The sequence below is a fragment of the Salvelinus sp. IW2-2015 genome, linkage group LG2, assembly GCF_002910315.2.
Source record: "Salvelinus sp. IW2-2015 linkage group LG2, ASM291031v2, whole genome shotgun sequence".
Taxonomy (NCBI): domain Eukaryota; kingdom Metazoa; phylum Chordata; class Actinopteri; order Salmoniformes; family Salmonidae; genus Salvelinus; species Salvelinus sp. IW2-2015.
In genome coordinates, this window is record NC_036839.1 from 20,574,286 (window position 1) to 20,588,543 (window position 14,258).

A 14,258-nucleotide genomic window follows, 5' to 3' on the forward strand; every position below is an offset into this window, starting at 1 on the left:
TCTCCATTTCTCGCTCTCTGTATATCTACCCCTCGTCTCACTCTCTTGCTATTTKTTTCTACTCCCTCTCGCTCTCTCTTCCCCCACTCACTCTCATTCTGACTCTCACACACAGCATATGAAACGTTCCATTGTTTGGAGTAAGAAGAGCCAGTCGTACAGTAAACTCACACTTGTGCTGTAGCTCAGTAAATTAACTGGTCTGATTTGACGTCACTTAGCAGCAGTCCATTCACAGCTCCGCTAACAAGGCTTCAGGATGTTACTCTGGTGATGAAGTCAAAGTGAACCAACAACAGTTAGTCCTCTTTGTTGTAATTTACCACAAGCTATTGCTACGGGGCCCATATTCACAAAGGGTCACAGAGACAGAGTAGGACTGCTGATACAGGATCCGTTTGGACTTTTAGATCATAATGAAGGATGATATGGACAGGGCAAACCTGATCCTTGATCAGTACTCAGTACTCTGAGACACTTACTCTATGAATGCAGGCCTAGTATTGTAGTCTATCCTCCCCAGTATCAGTCTAACCACTTGACCCAACTGTGTTCTGATTGCATTCTTCTCCAACCCTCTACAGGCTGACCTGTGTGTCCCTCGTCTGAACGAAGGTGACCAGGTGGTTTTGATCAACGGTCGTGATATCTCAGAGCACACTCACGACCAGGTGGTCATGTTCATCAAAGCCAGCTGTGAGAGCCACTCAGGAGAGCTCATCCTATTGGTCAGGCCCAATGGTGAGGAGAGGTTTTGTTAAATGTTTACACTTACATTACTAAGTCATCTCCTTGGGTTTATTATTACAATGCTCAGGTTAAAACAGGTCAAATCATCCCAGTACAGGTTTGAAGAACAGGTGACACCAAACAAAAGTTAGGCTACCTTCCAATAACAACACTATAGATTTCCAATTAGAAAAATGCATACCTTATAAATTGCTTATTACGTGGTTTGCTGGTGTGAATATTAAAACTGAGCAGAGCCTTAGACTTGTACATTAATAATATAGGATGCCGTTCTTCTCTTGACACTGTTCTAAACTAACCGTGTRGCTTCCCTATGTCCCCAGCCATCTATGACGTGGTGGAGGAGAAGCAGGAGACTGAGCCAGACTTTCAGTACATCCCAGAGAAGTCTCCCCAGGACCCCTCTCAGCTGGACCAGGATGCCTGGAGGGATTCCATTAACACCCTGAAGGAGGGTCTGATCAGCGGGGGAGTACTCACCCAGTTTGATGTGAGTCCTCCCCTCACCTACAAATGTAAAAGCTTTTGTCAGCAATACTCGCATCAATTTTTCCTAATATTATTGTGATTTTTGGTTGCACCTCGATTCATGTTGGTCTTGTTCACTGCTCTTTTGTCTTTCTGAGGTGACTGGATGTGTGATGAGAGCAATAGCTCCCCCTAGTTTCTGCTCAATTTTTTTGACCTCCAGGGCACAAGGGAGGTTACCACTTTCTGGAGGGAAATTCAGCATTTGACTGTTAAACAAGTTTTACAATATCAACTTTATTGATGTTTTACTTTATTTCATGGCACAGAAGAAAATGACTTATGCTATTACTGTGAGGAATAATCGCCAAGTGAAGTAGTTTACTTTAAAACAAAATGCTAATTCAATGATGCGTCGACTGCTCGTTTAATGTGGTGAGGAACACCAGTCGTATAATTTATTTTCCGCATTCCGATAACTACCTGTCTTTCATCAGGCACACTTAACAGCTTCCTGTTTCTCTGGCCTGTTGTGTTATTACACTAGAATAAGGGAAATGCACACACACACACACACAGACCGAATATACCGGCATGCACTGAGACAATGTGTGTGGGTTTATACTAATATTTTTGTTTTATCTGCTATTGCACTTCACATACAATGTATCAATGTATGTTCATTTGAAAGATTAGCAGCATCTTATGAATTCCACACACAGCAGGTGGAAGCAGCTTATCCAAAGATGTGGGCCTATAAGACATAGCAAACATTCTCAGACCATTTTTGTTGGACAAGTTCGCTCACAACCAACAGAAAGTAACTTCCATCTCACAACATGATCAATTTTGTTATGTTCCCATGCAAGAAAAACAAAAATGGAAGCTCAAACAAAAAAGGGAACTAACAAAGAGTCACTGATAACAGCCATAACAAAACAGGTGGGTTTTAGGATAGGTTCTGAGAGACACTCATGGGGTGTTCACTGAAAGTTGACAAGCAACAACAATTGGGACCTAAAAGACAACTAAAGGTGTTAACCCTCCACATCTCTCAAGACAATTGGTGCACTGGGCCAGCCACTCTTAAATATCACCTGCTCCAGCACAGGTGAAACACTTTCCCACTAACAAGATGACAAACCAGCACAGGTGTAACATACTGACTAATGAGGTGACACCAATAGGTGCGTCCCACGTGGTAACGTCCAACCACGAAATAGGAAATAGGAAAGCCAAAGCCTGTAACAACATTTAAAAAAGCCCGGTAGTAGACTGCCATTCCCAAGAATCGGTGCAGTTCCTGGTGAGAAGCTGGCACTGGAAGATTTGATGGCCTCCACTTTTGCCAGGACTGGTTGGACTTCCCTTTGCCCCACCACCTTCCCGAGATCATGATTAAAAAAAAATATATATATATGATCATATATTTTCTTTACACTTATTCTTTTCTCACAGCAACTTTACCGGAAGAGGCCTGGAATGACAATGTTGTGTGCCAAATTACCTCAGAACATTTCCAAAAACCGCTACAGAGACATCTCACCTTGTGAGTATCAAACACACAGTTCACTCTACTTTTCTTAGTTAATCTGTGTTAAGACTGTTAACCCACCATTTCACACTCCACTCCTTCTTTCTCTCTCCCCTCTTCTGTTTATAGACGACGCAACGCGGGTCATTCTGAAAAGCACAGATGACTACATTAATGCAAATTACATCAACGTGAGTGCTGTTCGCCTCAGTCCACCCACACCAARCGTGGCGTTTTTGTTCAGCAGGTCTATAATAGGCTTTCTATTGGCCAAGATGGTGTAGTCTCCACTCCAAAGACTGAAACCCCACACACTCTTGGATTTATTAACACACAGCAACACACACCACAGAACACTCACCCAACATACACCCATACACACAGGTCTTATTCTTCTCTACTCCTCTCTGTACTGTAGATGGAGATCCCGGCGTCTAGCCTGATCAACCGGTACATTGCGTGCCAGGGCCCGCTGCCCAACACTTGCCCAGACTTCTGGCAGATGACTTGGGAGCAAGGCTCCTCCGTGGTGGTCATGCTCACCACTCAGGTGGAGAGGGGACGGGTACGTGTCATACAATCAACTTTGCGATCGAGAGACAGCTGTGTCTCCGTTTGTTTGATTATATTTTTGGGTAAAGACGTATGTATTTATCCTCTTTTCTCCCATGGCTGAGGCTCCTAAGCTGAAGCTAAAGGCTTATGTTGCTCTATACCAACAGGTGAAGTGTCATCAGTACTGGCCCAACACTGACAGCACTGCCACGTACGGCCACTTCCAGGTGGCCTGTCTCACTGAGGAGGGCAACTCTGCTTTCCTGGTCCGAGACATGACCCTCACACACTTCGAGGTAACAGTATGCTCACAAGTCATTGTTTTTTCCCAATGACCAGTGCTAATGTAATGTTAGCTATTTGGAAGTCAAAGTAAACATACAGAAATGGTGGTTCWCAGCTAGTCCTCCTCAATACAGTAGGCTATCTTCCAGGTACAAAAATTATTAAAAGCATTACAAACACAGCAGTGGGACTATRGCTTTAAGCGTTTAAAAGATGAGAGCGGCAGCACTGCGTTGCCATGGTGACTTGTGTGGGCTGTTCTCTTTTCGGTCTCATGTGATGCATGTATCATGTTGCCATGGTGACTGGCCTCTACAGCCATGAGGCTTCCAGTATTAACATGTAGCCTGTGTGTGTTACCATGGCGTCACTGATAGATGTTAAAGGGGAAAACACATTTTGTTTTACGCCATTTAACGATACTACACATTTCCCCCCCATGTTGTCATGGGAACGCTGCACTGACTTTACTGTGTTGCCATGGTGACAGAGCGAGGAGGTCCGGGAGTTGACCCAGATCCAGTATGTGGCCTGGCCGGACCACGGCGTCCCAGACGACTCATCAGACTTCCTGGATTTTGTCAGCCTGGTGCGGAGCAAACGAACCGGCAAGGATGAGCCCATGGTGGTCCACTGCAGGTAGGGAGCATAATGCATGACACACATCTAAGACACACACATCCTTTGATATAGCAAGAAACACTCAAGGAAATCAAGTAATGTAATATTTTTTTCACTAAACAACTCTGTGTTCATTGCAGTGTCCCTCTATCTAACTGTAGCCCCAGTCTCGCTCTCCCTCAAACTATGCTACTCCTCTCCCTCTCTGTGGATCTGTTTGTCCTACTATACTGCTACATAGTGTTTCCTCTGGCAAAATTTGTAGCAGTGGGAGGAGAAGTTTCTGGAAGAGGGCCCCCTCCCCTGGACAATTTTCATGTAGGACTGAGAAGCTCAATTCTGGGGACTTTTTGAAAGCACATTCTACTCCAAAATGAGTGAGAACTTGGGGTAATTCTCCACCAGGGGTAACACCCCCTGCCTGGACTTCTTACAGAAACCACTTCATGGCAAAAAATGTTGCTCCAACACTTTCCCTTGTTGCCCCTTCTCTTGCTCAACTAAAGTTTGTCTGCTTCATCACAATTTAAGTCACTCAAAAACTATTTTGAGGTAGGGTGGCGTTTTACCCCCAAGTTACCCTACAATTGACCCGTGTTGCATTTAGCCCCACTCTTCTCTTTGCACAAATTGCAGAGTGGTAGGTAACGTACTTCTGCTAAAAACTCTGAGTTTAAAATGGTGCAGTTTGGACATATTTAGGATTCGAGAAATACATTTGGAATGGAATGCTGGGATCCCCATCTTTTTAACAAAGGACATTAAAACTTCTGTTTTCCCCACGATTGCAAGAATTARTGTGCTATGACTGCTTGTCAGAATGCATGTTTCCCTCCCTATGGCACTCGTAACTTGACAGAAATATTTTAGGCGCATTCATCTCGCGTGGAACGCACACAACAAGCCGACTTGGTAAATAGATAAACTGTTCTACTATGGGGTTTAATGACTGCAGCGGAAACACTACACCTACACACTGCTGTAGTACACAGCCCAGCAGCACAGAACGCTCCGTATAGAACACCTACACGCCTTCATAAATCCACATCTCAGGCCTTACTCAAGCCAAGTTTTCGGACTCAGCCAAGACATGCCCCAACAACACACTGGAATGAATGTAGTACTGTATAGCACCCAGGGATAGGGATATTTCTGTATTCTAATCTAGCTTTAATTCCATAAACATATCGTTATGTGTGTTGCTATGTGCAAGGAAAATATTTTCCATTGTTTTAAAAGGTAGAAATGATGTCATGAGTTTATAGAGAAACTTCTTCCTCTGCCCCTTCCTGCCCCCCCACCCCCCTGCTGTGTCATCCTGCAGCGCAGGGATTGGCCGAACAGGAGTTCTCATCACCATGGAGACAGCATTGTGCCTGATGGAGTGCAGTCAGCCCGTCTATCCATTAGACATAGTCAGAACCATGAGGGACCAGAGAGCCATGATGATTCAGACACCTGTAAGTCCTGCACTCTTCCCCACGTCCTCCTCCTCTATCCCTCTCTTTATTCTCATCGCTCTCTCTTCCTCTCCCGTCTGTCTATATTTCTCTTTTTCTCTCATCTTCCTCCTCTTCATCTTTTCTAGGCTAACTTGCCTCCATCACCTTATCCAGAACGGCGAGTTAGAATAGAAGGAGCACAGTAGTCTTGTACAGTGTTACTAATTGAAAGGAGAGGATCATCCTAATGATATGATGCCGTGGTAGACTTTCCATTGTTAGTCTACCAGTGATAACCTTTTGTGCCATGACAATGCCGTTGTCTCTCCAGATTCCCATTTTTAGGGTAGGTGTAAGGGTTTTGTACACTTGTTGAGATTTACTTGTCTGGGCTATAGTATATACAGTGGGGTCTGAAATTGACGCCTTAATAAAGATGAGCAATAAAGACTGTATGAAATAAGTAATTCAAATACTGAGCCTAAATTTTTACAAATAAAGGGAAATTATTTTYTACTAATACAATTGCTCCATCCTAACCAGCTCTACAGTGTAATATATTCCCTAATGTACCACCTCCCAATGTCAAGTGTGGAAGAGATACAACCAAAAGCTGCACAGTCTGAACTAGCGACGGTAACAGCAAATTAACGTTCTTATTTCATCAACACTGTCAAGTACAAGTATGTTAAGGTTCTAATATTGTAAAGAACAAAGGATGATAACATTATTACATGTTCATGCATTTTGGAGTTGAATGTCCTTTAAAGTCACCAGAAGTGGCCTAACAGTCATTCAACAACCGAAAAAATCATAGGGAGAACACTGGAGAACATTACATGACCAAAAGTACCTGTACACCTGCTCGTCGAACAGCTCATTACGAAATCATGGGCATTAATATGGAGTTGGTCCCCCCCTTTGCTGCCATATCAGCCTCTACGCTTTCCACTAGATGTTGGAACATTGCTGCGGGGACTTGCTTCCATTCAGCTACGAGCATTAGTGAGGTCGAGCACTGATGTTGGGGGATTAGGCCTGGCTCGCAGCCGGCGTTCCAATTTATCCCAAAGGCGTTTGATGAGGTTGAGGTCAGGGCTCTGTACAGGCCAGGCAAGTTCTTCCACAATGATCTCGACAAACCACTTCTGTATGGACCTCGCTTTGTGCACGTGGGCATTGTCATGCTGAAACAGGAAAGGGCCTTCCCTTAACGGTTGCCACAAAGTTGGAAGCACAGAATCGTGTAGAATGTCATTGTATGCTGCAGCATTAATATTTCCCTTCACTGGAACTTAGGGGCCTAGCCCAAACAATGAAAATCAGCCCGAGACCATTATTCCTCCTCCACCAAAGTTTACAGTTGGCACTATGCATTCGGGCAGGTCGTCAAACCCAGATTCGTCCGCCAGACTGCCAGATGGTGAAGTGTGATTCATCACTCCAGAGAACATGTTTCCACTGCTCCAGAGTTCCATGCCGGGGAGCTTCACACCACTGCAGCCAACGCTTGACATTGCGCATGGTGATACTTGGGCTTCAATTTCATGAATCTCCGGACGAACAGTTCTTGCGCTGACGTTGTTTCCAGAGGCAATTTGGAACTCGGTAGTGAGTGTTGCAACCGAGGACAGAGGATTTTTATGCACTTCAGAACTCAACAGGAGGGGAGGGGGGCAACCAGGCAGTATATAACCTTTCCGACAGATAATGTGTATACCAGGCAAGAACTTGTCTGCGTAGACCAATTAGGGTTTTCAATTTCTCCCCAAAAATGTGGTGGTCGACATTGTCAAAAGCTGCACTAAGGTCTAGGAGCACGAGGACAGACGCAGAGCCTTGGTCTGACGCCATTTAAAGGTAATTTACCACCTTCACGAGTGCAGTCTTAGTACTATAATGGGGGTCTAAAACCAGACTGGAGCGTTTTGCGTACATAATGTGTCTTCAGGTAGGCAGTGAGTGGCTAAGCTACAGCTTTTTCAGTTTTATTTTCTAAATGAATGGGAGATTCAGTATAGGCCGATTTTTAGTTTAAAAATAATTCCGGATCAAGGTTTGGCTTTATCAGGAGAGGCTTTATTACTGCACCTTTAGGGAGTTTGGTACACATTCGAAGGACAGGTAGCCGTTTATGTTCAACATAGGAGGGCCAAGCACAGAAAGTAGCTCATTCAGTATTTCAGTTGGAATAGGGTCCAGTAGAAAGCTGGAAGGTTTAGAGGCCATGACTATTTTAGGTTATCTGTCGAGAGATACAGGATTTTTAAACTAGTGTCTCGGGTTGGAACTGAAACGATTGTCCAATCGTTTCATTCTGAACCTATTATTTTTTTTTTTGAATGGGGTTCCGTTCCACTGTTACGACCAGCAAAATAAAGTTCTGAACCGGTTCGAACCCCAAAAGAGTACCGTTACATCGCTCCTTTCTGTTCCTTTTTTTAATCCTCTGAATTGTTTTGTTTAGCTCAACATTAAATTACTTCATCAATCATGCAATGCGGATAGAGCAGCTTGCTATAGAGCGGGCAAGCTATAGCTCAGTGAGTTGTTTACATGCGTGATGAAAGACAAGTGTAGGGCACAAGATGCAACTGAAATTTTGCGGGTGTGGAGAAGGAGAGAGAGAGGGTGGATGAGGCTTGGCTTGGAGCGCTAGGCATCTTGTGATGACATGCATTATCTGATTTTGGACCACAGAATTATACCTACAAAGGAGTGGCTTTTATGGAGGAACTTCAAAGTTGGCTTAACTTTGGACTAGATAAGCTAGATGGCTAACAAGCTTGTGTGTGCAGCGCGGAATGCTGTATAGGTCCAGGAGGCCTGCAAACAGTAGCTATAAAAAGTGATTGAGTAGGCTGCTTAGATTTCATGACTAGAACCTCAAAATACAGTCTTTCCTTTTTGTAAATTGACCTTTTCCTTTGTGGGATGCGCGGGGATGGTCACTAGTGTAACCAGGAGGAGAGGCCTCATTTAGAGCAGTAAATTCATCAGGCTTAAGCCATGTTTCAGNTCCTTTGTGGGATGCGCGGGGATGGTCACTAGTGTAACCAGGAGGAGAGGCCTCATTTAGAGCAGTAAATTCATCAGGCTTAAGCCATGTTTCAGTCAGGCCAATCACATCAAGTTTATGATCAGGGATTAGTTTGACTGACTGCCTTGGAAGTGAGGGATCTAACATTAAGTAGTCCCATTTTGAGATGTGAGGCGTTATCACCATCTCTTTGATTAATGACCGGAATGGAGTTTTTTTATTCCAGTGAGATTGCTAAGGCGAACACCACCATGTTAAGTTTTGCCTGATCTAGATCAAGGCACAGACACGTTCTCAATGGGGAAAACTGAGCTGACTGTGCTAGGGGCAGACTCCACTAAGCTTGCYGGCAGACTCCACTAAGCTTGCAGGCAGGCTAACAGCATGCTGCCGGGCCTGCATCCTAGCTCATTGTGGCGCTAGAAGAGTTTGAGCTTGTCTATGTTGATAGATAAAATGAGAGCACCCCTCCATCTAGAATTTTTTATTTTTATATTTACCCTTTATTTAACCAGGTAAGCAAGTTGAGAACAAGTTCTCATTTACAATTGCGACCTGGCCAAGATAAAGCAAAGCAGTTCGACACATACAACATCACAGAGTTACACATGGAGTAAAACAAACATACAGTCAATAATACAGTAGAAAAAAATAAGTATATACAATGTGAGCAATTGAAGGGAGGTAAAGGCAAAAAAAGGCCATGGTGGCGAAGTAAATACAATATAGCAAGTAAAACACTGGAATGGTAGATTTGCAGTGGAAGAATGTGCAAAGTAAAGATAGAAATAATGGGCTGCAAAGGAGCTAAATAAATACAGTAGGGGGAGAGGGAGTTGTTTGGGCTAAATTATAGATGAGCTATGTACAGGTGCAGTAATCTGTGAGCTGCTCTGACAGCTGGTGCTTAAAGCTAGTGAGGGAGATAAGTGTTTCCAGTTTCAGAGATTTTTGTAGTCATTCCAGTCATGGCAGCAGAGAACTGGAAGGAGATTGCGGCCAAAGGAAGAATTGGTTTTGGGGGTGACCAGAGAGATATACCTGCTGGAGCGCGTGCTACAGGTGGGTGTGCTATGGTGACCAGCGAGCTGAGATAAGGGGACTTTACCTAGCAGGGTCTTGTAGATGACCTGGAGACAGTGGGTTTGGCGACGAGTTATGAAGCGAGGGCCAACCAACGAGATCGGACAGGTCGCAGCGGTGGTAGTATAGGGGCTTTGGTGACAAAACGGATGGCACTGTGATAGACTGCATCCAATTTGTTGAGTTGGATATTTAAGGCTATTTTGTAAATGACATCGCCGAAGTCGAGGATCGGTAGGATGTCGAGTTTTACAAGGGTATGTTTGGCAGCATGAGTGAAGGATGCTTTGTTGCGAAATAGGAAGCCGATTCTAGATTTAACTTTGGATTGGAGATGTTTGATGTGAGTCTGGAAGGAGAGTTTACAGTCTAACCAGATACCTAGGTATTTGGTAGTTGTCTACATATTCTAAGTCGGAACCGTCCAGAGTAGTGAGTTTGGACGGGCGGCAGGTGCAGGCAGCGATCAGTGAAATCATGCATTAGTTTACTGTTATTTAAGAGAATTGGAGCGCACGGAAGGAAGTTTGTAGCATTGAAGCTCGTCTGGAGGGTTGTTAACAGTGTCCAAAGAAGGGCCAGAAGTATACAGAATGGTGTCGTCTGCGTAGAGGTGGATCAGACCTCACCAGCAGCAAGAGACGACATTATTGATGTATACAGAGAAGAGAGTGGGTCCAAGAATTGAACCCTGTGATACCCCATAGAGACTGCCAGAGCCCCTCGATTTGACACACTGAACTCTATCAGAGAAGTAGTGGTGAACCAGGCGAGGCAATCATTTGAGAAACCAAGGCTATCGAGTCTGCCGGTGAGGATGTGGTGATTGACAGGAGTCGAAAGCCTTGGCCAGTCAATGAATACGGCTGCACAGTATTGTTTCTTATCGATGGCGGTTAGGATATCGTTTAGGATCTTGAGCGTGGCTGAGGTGCACCCATGACCAGCTCTGAAACCAGATTGCATAGTGGAGAAGGTATGGTGGGATTCGAAATGGTCGGTAATCTGTTTGTTGACTTGGCTTTCGAAGACCTTAGAAAGCAGGGTAGGATAATAATACAGTGGGGAGAACAAGTATTTGATACACTGACGATTTTGCAGGTTTTCCTACTTACAAAGCATGTAGAGGTCTGTAATTCTTATCATAGGTACAATTCAACTGTGAGAGACGGAATCTAAAACAAAAATCCATAAAATCACATTGTATGATTTTTAAGTAATCATTTGCATTTATTGCATGACATAAGTATTTGATACATCAGAAAAGCAGAACTTAATATTTGGTACAAAACCTTTGTTTGCAAATACAGAGATCATACGTTTCCTGTAGTTCTTGACAGGTTTGCACACTTGCAGCAGGATTTTGCACACACTGCAGCAGGGATTTTGGCCCACTCTTCCATACAGACCTTCTCCAGATCCTTCAGGTTTCAGGGCTGTCGCTGGGCAATACGGACTTTCAGCTCCTCCAAAGACGTTCTATTGGGTTCAGGTCTGGAGACTGCTAGGCCACTCCAGGACCTTGAGATGCTTCTTACGGAGCCACTCCTTAGGCCCTGGCTGTGTGTTTCGGGTCGTTGTCATGCTGGAAGACCAGCCACGACCCATCTTCAATGCTCTTACTGAGGGAAGAGGTTGTTGGCCAAGATCTCGCGATACATGGCCCCATCCATCCTCCCCTCAATACGGTGTGGTCGTCCTGTCCCCTTTGCAGAAAAGCATCCCCAAAGAATGATGTTTCCACCTCCATGCTTCACGGTTGGGATGGTGTTCTTAGGTTGTACTCATCCTTCTTCTTCCTCCAAACACGGCGAGTGGAGTTTAGACCAAAAATCTATTTTTGTCCCATCAGACCACATGACCTTCTCCCATTCCTCCTCTGGATCATCCAGATGGTCATTGGCAAACTTCAGACGGGCCTGGACATGGGCTGGCTTGAGCAGGGGGACCTTGCGTGCGCTGCAGGATTTTATCCATGACCGGCGTAGTGTGTTACTAATGGTTTTCTTTGAGACTGTGGTCCCAGCTCTCTTCAGGTCATTGACCAGGTCCTGCCGTGTAGTTCTGGCTGATCCCTCACCTTCCTCATGATCATTGATGCCCCACCGAGGTAGATCTTGCATGGAGCCCCAGACCGAGGTGATTGACCGTCATCTTGAACTTCTTCCATTTTCTAATAATTGCGCAAACTGTTGTTGCCTTCTCACCAAGCTGCTTGCCTATTGTCCTGTAGCCCATCCCAGCCTTGTGCAGGTCTACAATTTTATCCCTGATGTCCTTACACAGCTCTCTGGTCTTGGCCATTGTGGAGAGGTTGGAGTCTGTTTGAGTAGTTGGTGTGTGGACAGGTGTCTTTTATACAGGTAACGAGTTCAACAGGTGCAGTTAATACAGGTAATGAGTGGAGAAACAGGAGGGCTTCTTAAAGAAAACTAACAGGTCTGTGAGAGCCGGAATTCTTACTGGTTGGTAGGTGATCAAATACTTATGTCATGCAATAAAATGCAAATTAATTACTTAAAAATCATACAATGTGATTTTCTGGATTTTTTTTTAGATTCCGTCTCTCACAGTTGAAGTGTACCTATGATAAAAATTACAGACCTCTACATGCTTTGTAAGTAGGAAAACCTGCAAAATCGGCAGTGTGCCAAATACTTGTTCTCCCCACTGTAGGTCTTTAGCAGTTTGGGTCAAGAGTGTCTCCCCTTTGAAGAGGGGGATGACTGCAGCTGCTTTCCAATCTTTGGGAATCTCAGACGACACGAAAGAGAGGTTGCACAGGCTAGTAATAGGGGTTGCAACAATTCGGCAGATAGTTTTAGAAAGAAAGGGTCCAGATTGTCTAGCCCGGCTGATTGTAGGGGTCCAGATTTTGCAGCTCTTTCAGAACATCACCTGACTGGATTTGGGAGAAGGAGAAATGGGGAAGGTTGGCGAGTTTGCTGTGGGGGGTGCAGTGCTTTGACCGGGTAGCCAGGTGGAAAGCATGGCCAGCCGTAGAAAAATGCTTATTAATTCTCAATTATAGTGGATTTATTGGTGGTGACAGTGTTTCCTGTCCTCAGTGCAGAGGCAGCTGGGAGGTGTTCTTATTCTCCATGGACTTTACAGTGTCCCAGAACTTTACAGTGTCCAGAACTTTTGAGTTGTGTTGCAGAAGCAAATATCTGCTTGAAAAAGCTAGCCTTGGCTTTCTAACTGCCTGTGTATATTGGTTTCTAGCTTCCCTGAAAAGTTGCATATCACGGGGGCTGTTTGATGCTAATGCAGAAGCCATAGGATGTTTTTGTGTTGGTTAAGCAGGGTCAGGTCTGGAGAGAACCAAGGGCTATATCATCTTTCTCTGGTTCTAAATTTCTTGAATGAGGCATGCTTATTTAAGATGGTGAGGAAGGCATTTAAAAACATAAAATAACCAGGAATCCTCTACTGACGGATGAGATTGTGGCCTGCTGGAGGTCATTTTGGCAGGCTCTGGCAGTGCACCTCCTTGCACAAAGGCGGAGGTAGCGGTCCTGCTGCGGGTTGTTGCCCTCCTACGGCCTCCTCCACGTCTCCTGATGTACTGGCCTGTCTCCTGGTACGCCTCCATGCTCTGGACACTACGCTGACAGACACAGCAAACCTTTTTGCCACAGCTCGCATTGATGTGCCTCCTGATGAACTGCCTACCTGAGCCACTTGTGTGGGTTGTAGACTCCGTCTCATGCTACCCTAGAGTGAGAGCACCGCCAGCATTCAAAAGTGACCAAAACATCAGCCAGAAGCATAGGAACTGAGAAGTGGTCTGTGGTCACCACCTGCAGAATCACTCCTTTTTTGGGGTGTCTTGCTAATTGCCTTAATTTTCCACCTTTTGTCTATTCCATTTGCACAACAGCATGTGAAATTTATTGTCAATCAGTGTTGCTTCTATGGACAGTTGATTTCATAGAAGTGTGATTGATTGGAGTTACATTGTGTTGTTTAAGTGTTCCTTTATTTTTTTGAGCATTGTATTTTGGGAGGGGGCAGGCAATTACCGTTTTCAAATTGCGATTAGTTAGTACGAGTCTGACTGTAGAAGCCCCTATCCCGCTAACTGGGAGAGGGCAGAGACAATACTTGATCAACGTCTTTCTAGCTAAGTTAAAAGCTGAATACTAGTTGCGCTTGGTGACCTTTGACTGTTTCATCCTAATATCGTTGGTTCCTACGTGGATAACAATATCCTCTACTCTACACTGCCAGTGTCTGGCATTTCAGTAGCTCTACGACTTACATCGCCCTGTCGAGCACCTGCCCCTGGATAAACAGATGTATGATTCTGGAAGATTTATATTTAAGTCTAATATTGGCGGGTATAAGATCAGCCGAATTATTAGGGTTTTAAATTTTTCTGAGCTAATGGTGGGAGGATTCGGCGGCTCAGACCCCGTAACGGTGGAGGAGAGACCTGAGAAGGCTTGGACTCTGACTAGTTGCTTGTGGGGAAAAC

At 44.7% G+C, this 14,258-nt stretch overlaps 1 protein-coding gene across 3 annotated transcripts in view; it reads left to right on the forward strand.

Moving 5' to 3' along the window:
* Positions 1–14,258, forward strand: part of ptpn4a (protein tyrosine phosphatase non-receptor type 4a) — a 104,411-nt gene that overhangs the window by 79,059 nt on the left and 11,094 nt on the right. For all 3 annotated transcript variants that reach the window (XM_024005560.2, XM_024005566.2, XM_070447826.1), the window contains 8 exons: positions 585–741; positions 1,074–1,240; positions 2,677–2,767; positions 2,882–2,943; positions 3,171–3,317; positions 3,475–3,603; positions 4,083–4,231; positions 5,538–5,673. In XM_024005560.2, the coding sequence (XP_023861328.1) occupies positions 585–741; positions 1,074–1,240; positions 2,677–2,767; positions 2,882–2,943; positions 3,171–3,317; positions 3,475–3,603; positions 4,083–4,231; positions 5,538–5,673 (1,038 nt within the window). The remainder of the gene's footprint in view (positions 1–584; positions 742–1,073; positions 1,241–2,676; positions 2,768–2,881; positions 2,944–3,170; positions 3,318–3,474; positions 3,604–4,082; positions 4,232–5,537; positions 5,674–14,258) is intronic.